This window comes from Pan paniscus, chromosome 3, assembly GCF_029289425.2.
Source record: "Pan paniscus chromosome 3, NHGRI_mPanPan1-v2.0_pri, whole genome shotgun sequence".
Taxonomy (NCBI): Eukaryota; Metazoa; Chordata; class Mammalia; order Primates; family Hominidae; genus Pan; species Pan paniscus.
The window spans coordinates 67,716,927-67,729,069 of NC_073252.2; the positions used below are offsets into that span (position 1 = coordinate 67,716,927).

The following is a 12,143-nucleotide window of genomic DNA, read 5'->3' on the forward strand; positions in this document are numbered from 1 at the left end:
GTAAGCATAGTGACTGCAGCTGCTTTATAGATAAGCAAATGGTAACATATATGTTAACCTGCTCAACATTAAGTTATGCATCTGATTTCAGCCAAAATAAACATGCCCATTCCATTTTTCTGGTTTACTTTGTCTGCAAACCTGTATGATTTTGTGCTTAGCTTATTCATCTAGGCAGATTGATTTCTTTTGCATGGCTCATTTGGGCCACAGAGGATTAGCAAAGTTTATGTATTGAAAACAGAAAGAAAGAAAGGCGAGAAAAATAAAAAGACTGATTAATCATATAGTACATACATCAATACAATATCTTCTAAATCTCAATCAGTTGTTTATTGGTTGGCAAACAAGTTTCACTTTTACAACAAATATTAGTAATGAGGTCATCCAACTTTGAGACCATACAAAATGGATCATAAATTAAAAAAAAGTTATATGTGCTGCTAATTTACCTTTTGTATTCCTACATTACTCAAAATCCTGTCAAATAAATAAATTTTCCTGTTAATAAACAGAAGCCTTTTTTAAAAAAAATCACTTCAAAATAATTTGACCTTCCAATGCTTACGAGGGAGTGAATTTCCTCTAAAAAGTGGTAGTGCGGGTGCCCACTTGGGGATCAGACTGAGCATTCAGCACTTTAATGCCTATGGAAAACCGTTTTTCACATGCAGAAGCCCCACTAGTTCTATAGACACCTTTTGACTTCTAGAATCATAGCTAGTGTCCTGGTGATGAACTGCTTGCCAAATATGCTTTGCATTACAACAGACGTGCCCTGTAAACATAAAAGTTTGTCCTGCTCTAATTTGCAAAAAACACTGTTGGAAATATTCTGACTGCATAAAGATATATAGTGAGGGAAGGAAGTCTAATTTTATTTATTTTATTTTTTTTGTAAAAAATAATTTGTTTGCATTACTAGAAAATGGTTCTTATAAAGTGATAGTTCCATTTATTTATTTTTTGCCAGGCGAAATTTTAAAGGAATAAAAGGCAAAAAAGAAAAAAAGAAAATGAAGAAAGAGAAGAAAGGAAGGAAACTTTGCTCTCTTACTGGTAGACAAACTTGCAAGACCAGCACAAAAGAAAAAGAAAATTTCTTTTTTTTTTTTTCTACTACATTAACAGGACTCAAATTCTGGAGGAACAGAAAGCAGACTATATGTGCAATGCTAGTATCTGTACATTACATAGAAATTGTTCAACTTTTTTTTCTGCCATTAGTTTTATCATCAGTTAATACAGCAAATCATAAAATATGCATTTAGCATATAATTCTAGAATTCCCCTCCATTTCATTATTAATTTTGTTGTTTTATTTTGTTTTCCACAGCTATTCCAGCTGTGGTGAATTCAGGTTGTGAGTGACCAAAAACCCTATGCGATACAGTTTTGCTTTGCTCTTATGTTTGTTTGTGCAGCACTCCAATCTAGATGCAGCATTGTTACTAATTTCAGACAATTGTTCTGGCCTTTTAAAAAGCAGGTCCTTGTAATTTTAGTAACACAGCATCAGAGATGTTAAAACATACACAACATAATTCAACAAGGCCACAATGAGTGCCATTTTCTTCATATCTTGTTCATTAACATAATGAAGTCTCCATCTGAAGGGGAAAGGACAAGAAAGGATGGGGTACAGGGGAATTTTAGCAGTTATCTTTCTCCCCTGGGCTGACCTAAAAATCCCATTAAAAAAAAAAAAAGTCTGAGAGTTTGTGTTTGTCTTTTGAGGACAGCATAAAGATTTAGGAGTACACACATTATTACCACTGCTTATATCAACTCAGAACAGTCAACAAGGTGTTAGCAGTTTTGTTGGTTTCAATTTCTGTGTCATCTTCTATAGACTAGTGACCAAATGAGCCGGTCCTTTTGAACTTCCCTCGGGAGGGGTCCCATCTTTGTTTGGAGGAACTATAAATCCATCACTGCTGCCGCGACCTAGCTGGTAGTAAGTATGCAGCTGATGGACGTGGTTTCTGGAGCCTAGGTTTGGCATGCTTTTGTAGTAAACATCTTCGGCATCACCACATTTGGCCGGTAGGGGTTCGGTCTGGGTGCTGGTGGTAACACTCTCTGTGGCGGCCACACCAGCCAGCGTCGGCATGCTGGTATAGAGAGAGTCTCTATGGGGTGACTGGAGATCTTCTGTGTGCTCGTTGGTTAGCAAAGGGAAAAAGCTCTCACTGTGGTCTTGGGGGATCCGCCTTCTGGTATAATGGTGTGGCTGGTGGTTCTCGGTGGAGTATACTCTTGGGGGCAGCAAAGGAGCATCAGATTCCTCATGAATGAGTTCCAGGCCCAAACTCTCCTCGTGGTTAAACGAGGTGGCATCATCCAGGACAATGGCATCATCTTCCCTTCCACTGCCAAGGTTATTCACCAGCTTGTTCATCAGATTCCTGTTCTGTTCACTGGAGCGCTCATGGTTGTTCAGGTAAGAAGGGATATAGTTGGAAGTGAGTTCCTTCAGAATCTTTTTCTCTAGGGCGGTCTCGTTATGATTATAGCCACGGTCTATGATTTGCACACAGTTGCTCAGGTATTCGCCGCTGGCAATGCTGTAACTATTGCCATGGTTACCATTCAGTGGTAGAGTATCCATGACACTTGTATCCCTGGCATTGTTCAGAAGCCCCTCTGAAAAAGATTACAAGATACTATGACATTTATATCCAACAAGCCATAGAACACACACACAAACACAGAAGCAAAAACATTCATCGACTATGAAATATGTATAAATTGCTAGCATTTACTTAAGTATAAAATGTTTGGAAGGAAACAGAAAATACTATTAAATCTATATATGTGTATAATTGGACCAGTGATTGAAACCATATAAATGGGAAAATCATATTTAAAGTAGATCTTTAAAAGAATTTTTAAAAACCTATAAATTATCAATTTGCAATTGCCACACAAACATTGGCTGACATTATTTGAAGTATATTTGGTTATAACTTGGACAAAATAACATAAAATTTTGGTGTAGTCATTCATAGCTTTCAATTTATACACATCAAAGTCAGTTAAATACTCCATTATCTTTAATTTTACAAATTGTCTTAGCATCAAAATAGGTATAATATTAACATAATTCATGTGTGGTACTTTGAATATACTGGTCAAAAGTAAAAGCGACAAGCAGTGTCTAATAAATTGATATTTAATTTTGTAAGATTAAAAATAATCCCTTCATACAAAACCACAAAAGGATTATGTTAAATTTCTCAGAATAATGAGGTCATGAAATAATGTTTAGTCAGATAAATGGCACATCAAAAGAATTTACACCAAGGAATTTTCGAAACAAAAGTATTTGGATTTACTTTCTAATTTTTTTTTCTGCTATAAGCATTTTGGCTGTTATTATATACTATCCCATCAGAGATTTTTTTAGGGTCATTAGGTAATACTACAAAAGAATGTGTAAAGACACAGGTATCTGGTGCCTAAAAACATTGTGTCAGTATTAATGTTACCATTATATAATGAGTGATGGATTTGTGTGCATGTTAAAGTTTGGGTTTAAAAAGGATAAACATTTTATTCTGGTAAGAAACAGCTGCAGTGAAATAAATCTGACCACATATTTCTTCAAGGTTTTTGCATTCCATTGAATGAACAGAAAAACAAGAATCTATAATAGCTTCATAAATCACTTCAAATGCAACCACAAAATGAAAAAACACATTTAACCAATATTGGTAAATAAGAAAGGGTGTTTATTTACAGAAATATTAATTGGAGAATTCTATTAAACTTCTTAATATATTGCTAACTTGTGAAAATATAGCATTCATTCTATATCTGTGATGCAATTATTTATCAAAACTCAACTAGTTCATTACTAGTTTAAATTATGTGATTCAAATATGCCAATTTTTATTTGGACTCCTGTTGCATACTGTGTATTCAAGTAAGACAGTTTTCAAAATTAGCAATGCATAAATTGTATTAATAAGCAGCCATCACAGACATAGGGTGAAGCGATTTATTTTCATTTTATATCTTGTAGACAAATCCACAATGTTAGGAAAAAATAAAAGTAAATGCTTCTTAAAGGGCTGTATGTGATGGGTGATAGCTTTTGCAGAAGCTGCTATGATATGCTTGATGGCTATGGTTGGATGGCTGATGCATTGAAACACGTGTTTATTATTTCGGTTTGTCAATGCATTAGGTACGGGCTGAAAACAGCCATAGTAAAATAAAGTGGATATGTTGCACGTGACACATTTTTATGATGGAATGTACTAATAAAAATTAAAAGTTTATGAATTACTTAGCAAAAATAAATGCTTAATTTAAAAACAATTTAACTCACACAAACATTACATGAAACTTAACAACTATGTTGATTATGTGACAATAAAAGAATCAGACAACAAAAGCGTCTAATCTCTATTAACATATATTTATATAAGTCGATTCATAGGCTTTTTAGTTTTTAAATTGTGAGATGAACTGTTTTTAATAACTACATCATCTATATGTGATGCAATAAAAGTGAACTAAAAAAAATTACATTTGATATGCAATGTTTAGCTTTACTCCCATACTTGTCTCTCTGTAGGGCTCTAAACGACAGCATGAAGAAAAGGAAAGAAAAAACAACAAGTAAGCTTACAGCGACAGTAGAAGAAACATGAGTAAAAAGCAAATTGATGATATGCAGAAAAAAGAGTCAAAGGAAATAATTTCCACTGCCCCAAAATTCATGAGTCTGGGTTACATGATTTACCGTAATTAAAAATACTGAAATGTTAGTCAGAAAATAAGAAATCCCCCTTAACACATGCTAATATAATGAGTCTTTAATAAGCGTTTCCACCATTTGTAAATTTCAAACAAATACACACTTAAGATCATCGCATAAACCAAGGAGAGTAAAAATTTGAGGGCAGACCATGACTATTTTCACCAATATATTTCAATGTCACATATGTGTGTGTATGTTAGAGTATACGTGCTTCAAGGAATGTTATTTAATTTTAAATTTTTTCAGTAAAAGTATAAATAAAATCTGAAGCTTTTATACAGAGAGAAACCAGAATTGAAGACTTTCATAATTGTGTTCATTTTTTCCCGCCTTATGTATCTTCTCTTTTCCTGCACAAAAGTTATTTCTCTATTATACATATATGAATTTTTTGATCAGTTTTAAATAAAAACTGAGCAATATTTTCATTTTTGGAGCTCATATTCAAAGGTTGTGTAACTATGGAGGAAAAAAAGGTTAAATTTATTTATTATTCTGAATACAGAAAATGTGAGAGGGGAAAAACGCAACCAACAATATTAGGTTTTCTTCTGGATTGTTGCACAATTGTATGCAATCAAACATTTTGAGAGTTGATCCTTTAAAAACAATCCTATCAAAATTATTTTTTTAAGGAAAAAAACCTCTTATTTTAGCCTGGTTAACAGAGTTGTTCTTGCTGATTTTGTCTACAAAAAGAGTAAAGTATCATAAAATAAAAACCAGCAAATTCACTGGGCCAGATCATTTCAAAGGGTTCTATCTTACCATAATTTAATGACAGTTTAAAGAGACAGTTTTGGTTCTTTAAAGGTTGATTTGCTTCTCAGCAGAAAGATCAACAACATTTCAAAATGCAGAGGAAATCTCTTTTAAAGTTTCAAAAGAACTTTAAAGTAAGAATTTGAAAGGAAGGGCCAAGCCAGTATATCGAGAGATGTAAATGCTTGCAGGCTCATTATGGCTCATTCCTTAAATGAAAGCATTTTAGAACTGGAAAGCACATGAGAGATCATTGAAATTCAATTCCCACTTTTCAGAGAAGAGGAGACTGCAGCCCAGAGGGGCTGAGCCTTTATCTAACACCACCCTGCTAATATGGCAGAACTGGGATCAGAAAAAAGTCTTCCAGACTTCTTCCAATTCTGTCTGCTGCAATCTCTTTCACTTCACATCTGCCTTAGGCTTTGAAAACTATCACAGAAAATCTATTTATATACATTCTAAAATGATCTTGTATTCTTACCAACTATAATATATTCTTCACTATATTCTGTTCTAGGACTATGTTTCTTTAAAGTTTTAGAATTGAATTAAATTACTTTAAAATGTAAATTATTTTAGTAAAATCATGACTTCCTCTCTAAATTATGTTTTGTTGACAGGTTTTTGTATAATGTGATTTATCTTTACAAAAATTAAATTCCTAATACTGACAAGAAGATAATGGTCCAGAAGTACTCTGCATGAAATTTAAAATATTTCCAGATAGACTCCAAATTCAGTGTAATAAAAGTATATTATTCATCTTCATTCCTAATTCTGTATGCCTCAGTAACACAATAAACACATCTTTACATATTTTAAATAAATGGTGTTACAACCAAGAATAGGTACTTTAAAAAAGAATGCTTCTATGCTTGGATAGCATTGGTGCAACTGAACCAGAGGACCCACAGAATAGAACCAAGTGGTAATTCAACATAAACCACTCCAGTACATACCGAGCCACCTATATTTCATGTAAGATTTCACCTTGCCAGTAAGAATATAAGTGCATTCATCTGAAAGCATAAGATTAGTAGCAATATGACAATCACCAAGATTTATTTTTGGTCAGTGGTAAAAAAGAATTATTTTAAGCACTACCATAGTTTCTTAACATCTTAAAAAATATCAAAACATTAAATAGTGTACAATTCAACTTCTGACTCTGGAAAACATTAATAAAGTTATTTACTTTGGTTTTTTAAAAAAGTCAGTAAAAGTTATTGAATTTACTGGAATAAAAGACAAATACATTCAGAAGAATCCTTTGTGTATTTATTGATAATCCAAGTAGCAATAACCAGTCATAGATCCCAAGAATAAAAATTTGTATCAAATTTGTATTTAAAATTCTTACATTGTGAGAACTGCAGTTTGATAGTTTTTATAGAAGTATTCCATCCTTGGGAAAATCTCATACTTTAAGATACCAGTAAAAATAAAGTAAGACAAGAAGGCAGATATTGAATTAGGAAAAACATACAGATTAATCAGTTTTACCTTTTCATTATATAAGAAGTTAGAAATTATATCTGAATTAGCAAAAAAGCTAAACAAAATGTGGTCCAAATTTATTATTTGTTTTAAAATAAATACCTATGACTCTTCTATGTACTGAATAGAGTAGAATACATTTAATTTCCAGATAGGGTGAAAATCTTCATTTAACATCATTCAAAATTTACTAATATGTCAGCACATGTTAATATGTTTATAATGACACAATTACCTGTCACTTGTCCTAAGGAAAACAAAGAAAAAAGCAAAATAAAACAAGCCTTTATAGGGTTTACTTAATTGTTCTGCCAAAGCACATCTGATGAATTGTGTAATGTACAATTCATTGAGTGCTACAATGAAATAGGGACATTGAGATATAAAGAGACACTTTAGGTGGAGTAACCAAGAAGAAAGACCCAGATACTGTCTCATATTGATGGTTCTGATTCATTACAGAAATGGAAGACTAAAGGAAGACAGGTTAGCTGTTTCCAAGTATTTAAAGGATTGCCACAGACAACAGAAGAATGCTTTGCTCTTCTTTGCTCTAAAGGCCAGAGAAAAATTTCAGCTTAGTGGAAGAAAAAAATATATACATAACAAATGGAGTGTTTCAACAATAGAATATATGAGATTCTGAGGTGGGATGGGCCCCATTATAGGAAATACTTAAGCACAAGCTGACAGAATGTCAGCAATGATGTAAAGAGAATTCAATGAGCTCTATGCCGTCTAATTCTAAAGACATGTATCCCTTAAGAAATTTTAAATTCAAAGTGAGCTGAATTATTTCATTGTATCGACAAACGACTTGACTATATTCCTGTAGTCACTTTTGATTATTGACTTTGGTGTTTCTGAAATAATGTAAAATCATCCTTCGCATCTGGCAAGATGCCTCCTGGGGAAGCTAGGATGGTTTTAGACACACAATGGCCTTGTTTTAACAAATATATCCTTTTCTGCAATGGCACATTCTCAGTAAGTTGCACACATTCACACCACTAATCTTTCACCTGTGACCGAGAAAGAAAAAAAAAAACAACCAAAGATTTCCACAGAGGATAGTAGAAATTTTATTAAAAATTGCCTAGAAAATTTAAATACTGCCAATCACATTCAACTTGAAAGAATCATGGAAGTCTCTTTGTAATTGTGAATTTTCTTTCAAATATAATTTTAAGTAAGTGGATCACTGACTAGGACTTTTATAAAACTTTTATTTGAATAATTTTCTCTTGTGGTTTCTTTACATATGATGTATTTTAAGCTTTCTGTGTTCCTAACACATTTTTATACTCGGGAAAGGTAAAACCATGTCCGAATGCTTACATTGTAAGTGGTTTTAAAGAGATCTATGGTGGTTTTTTTTTTTTTTTTTCTGAGATACAATTAATTTTTGGATCATTTTCAAGCTGGAGGATGTACAGAGGAACCATACTCAAAAGCCTTGTTTTTAACATGTAGCCACAGAAGAAAAAGCAATTTTATGACCTGCCTGAGGCAGCTCTTACTGGCAATGGCAGAGCTAAGGCGGAACCCAAGCTGCTACTGCCCAGTACACTGTCTTTATCCTCCACTGCTTAGTTCAATGTAATTCTCCCCAGAGTTGATTGAAATGCTTTCATCAGTACTAATGGTTTGTGCTCAGAGTGTACTTTATGGTATAACAAAGTAAGATTTGTTTTCTTGATCTTGTAATATTAAGACTATTGAATCAAGTCTTCTTTTATATTACTTACCTTAAGAAAATATCTTATTTCTCAAAATAAATACATAGATATTTAATATAAAAATAAATGAACAACAAGTACTGACAAACCACAATACATTTTATAACGTTATGGAGAAACAAACATATATTGATGAATCAGGCATTTGTTTATCAGAAGGAATCCATTTTTTACTAAGGAAAACCTAAGGAAAGTGGAAAATAAAAGCACCAAGAGGGGTGGAATGCGAAAGGAGTCTGCATGTCTGCTTCCAAAACAAAGAAAGGCAGGAGAAAGAAAAATAGAATTTGCCCATAAAAGCTACATAAAATGGGACTCTCACTTGAAAAAATTAAGATAAACTCCAGCACACCTTGTGCGTTGTACATGCTGACAGAAGGGTTGTTACAGACCGCCGGTTCCCCAAGCAATGTATTATAGGGATTGTTAGTACCATGCGGACGAAGCAGAGCATTGCTTATAAGATGATTAGCCATGGCTCCTGGAGCAGCCCCATAGAAAGACAGAGAAAAAAAAAAAAAGAGGTCAATCAGGCAAATGTGTTTGAAAAAAAGAAAGGAAACATTTAGAATGACAACAATTGATACAGTCCTGATTACAGGCAGGCAGCTAACTAGACTAAAAAAATATGCCACTTAGAGCACACATTTCCAACAATGCACATATCTGAGTCAATGGGAAAGAAAGAAAATGATTTACAATGTTGATTAAGCTACATTTAAGGTTTTCTCTTTCCCAAGGTGTATGCAAGAATATATTCCCATGCTTGCTAAAAATTAAAATTAAAGTGAAAAAAAGCAAAATCTAATCATTCATACAAACAAAACACAAAACACAAAACAAAAGCCAAAAAAAAGTTTAAAACACACACAAAAAAGCAAAAATTAAACAAAACATTCCCTCATTCACAGAAACCATTGGGTTGTTTCCAATGAAAGTAAAAAAGGATAAAAGGCAACATTTATGATAAAACACTCATTTGGAGAGCGGTTGTTGACACAACAGAATTTGACATTTCTGAAATTCTATGAAGAGGAATCATTTAAGATGAAATAAAATAAAATATAATCACTCATTAGTACACCATGGTAAGCATACTAATTTGGTGATCTTACAAATCTGATAAAAAACATATAGATGCTATTTTTAAATATTTTAAATAAATTATTAACTTTATGATGTCAAGCAATATACACATATATAATTCCATTTTCCGTTTTCCATTTTCCAACTGGTTGTTTGGAATTTGACATAGCAATGAAACAATGTTAAATTCTTTCACCCTTTTGTGAATACTTTTTGTTCTTAGTTTCTAACACCGTCAGTATGAGTTGCAACTTTCCATCCTCCAAAGCCATTTAACCAAGAAGCAAAGATCAGAGGAGAAGTTTTATTAATATACTTAGGACATTTATGAAAATAATAGACAGAATTGTGTATTTGTGTTAGATGAATAAAGAAAGAAAAAGTCGCAAAGGAAAGCAAAATACAAATTGCATGAGAATAGTCATGTTGAACTGACAGGTATATGTTCATTTAAATATATGTATTAGAGGATGAAAACACAAGCTATAGGCTGAGAGACAGATTTGTAAAACAAATTCACAAATATTTGTAATCCAAAAAAGAACTAGTATCGAGCAGGCAAAAAGAAGTCTCAAAAGTCAACATTAAAAAAACTAATAGCAACAACAAACTCTTCAATTAGAAAATGGTTCAAAAGCATAAACAGATATTTCATGGAAGAGGATATACAAGTGGCAAATAATCTTATGAAACAAATTGTTATTGGCCTTAGAGAAATACAGGTTAAAACCCCAATGAGACATTACTACATATCTAAAATAAAAATGGTGAAAAACATTAAACGATGGCAAGAATGCAGAGAAATGATTATTCATACATCATTGGTAGGAATGTAAAATAGCACAGCCGCTCTGGAAAACAGTTTGGCACTTTCTTATAAAACTACTTGTGCAATTACTATGATGCCCAGCAACTGCATTATTGAACATTTATCCCAGAGAAATGGAAATTTACATTCACACAAAAACCTGTACATGAATGCTCATTGCAACTTTATTTGTAGTAGCTCCAAACTGGAAACAACCCATATTTCCTTCAACTGGTGAGTGGTCAAACAATCTGTAGTATTCCCATACCATGAAGTACTAGTCAACAAACAAAAGGAACAAACTACTGATACACATAAAAACTTGGATAAATCTTTAGAGAATTATACTGAATAAGAAAAGTCAATCCCAAAAGTTTACATACTGTGTAATTCCATTTATATGTGTAATGTTCTTGAAATGACAAAATAATAGAAATGGAGAACAGATAAGTGGTTGCCAGGGGTGAAAGATGGAGGATGGAGGTAAGTGAGTATTGTCATGAAAGGACAACATGACGCATCCTTGTGGTGATAAAATTATCTACTCTGTATCTTCACTACGATGGTGTAAACATGAACTTACTTTGTTGGCAAAATTGCATAGAACTAAACACATACATACAAATACAATTAACTACAGGTTAAACTAAAGAAATCTGAACAAGAGTGGTGGATTGTATCAATATTAATATTCTGGTGTGATATTGCAGTATAGTTTCACAAGATATGAGGGAAACTGGATAAGTGATACAATATTTCTCGGTATTATTTCCTACAACAGCATGTGAATCTACAATTATCTCAAAACGAAAAGTAATCTAGGCAGGGCACAGTGGCTCACACTTGTAATCTCAGCGCTTTAGCAATCCATATTAAATTAATGAAACAAAAAAATGCCACTCCTAAAAAATGTTAAAAATGAGAAGGGAAGTGCGGGTAATAGTATTTTCAATCTTTTCTAAATTATAGCTCTTTGTCAGAGTAAATTATCAGTCAACTAACAAATGTCTTAACCTCAACATTGAAAAAATGAACACCTCTTGATTTAAAGGACATTATCACTTGTCAGATCGCTAGAGTTGGAAGGCAGCAGTTCATTCAGGAAATAACTCATGTGATTGCATCCTGTATTTCCTGCAAAGAATTAGCATAGAACTGTCACAGAATTTTTCACTTTCTAAGTGTTCAATATTTGCTTTCTGAAGATATAAAACATATACATCTAAATGTTCTTACATAGTGCAATGGCAGATTTTCAATCTATTGTGTAATGGGCCTATAAGGGTATTATTTTCCATTAATGAATTAAATATATGGTATTTTATGAGAAAAAAAGAGTTCATCATGGTGCCTTTTGGACAAAAAAATGAAAAATTGTACATCTTAAACATTTATATTGTTGATGTTCTACAAATTTAAGATTAATAAGAGGATTTAGTCTGCATAGCATATTAGAAAACCAAATTATCTGTAAATT

General features: G+C 32.6%; 1 protein-coding gene across 30 annotated transcripts in view; it reads right to left on the bottom strand.

Moving 5' to 3' along the window:
• Window positions 1–311: 311 nt before the first annotated feature.
• The window catches only part of ADGRL3 (adhesion G protein-coupled receptor L3), an 861,253-nt gene continuing 849,421 nt past the window's right edge, over window positions 312–12,143 (bottom strand). For 10 of the 30 annotated variants that reach the window (XM_055111492.2, XM_055111507.2, XM_055111499.2 and 7 more), the window contains 3 exons: window positions 9,125–9,253; window positions 4,572–4,589; window positions 312–2,646 (listed from right to left, as the gene is read on the bottom strand). In XM_055111492.2, coding sequence (XP_054967467.2) covers window positions 1,847–2,646; window positions 4,572–4,589; window positions 9,125–9,253 — 947 coding nt within the window. In that variant the 3' untranslated portion in view covers window positions 312–1,846. Of the gene's footprint in view, window positions 2,647–4,537; window positions 4,590–9,124; window positions 9,254–12,143 lie in introns of all 30 variants that reach the window. The other 20 variants (XM_057302095.2, XM_034958747.4, XM_057302096.2 and 17 more) reach the window with 6 other exon arrangements.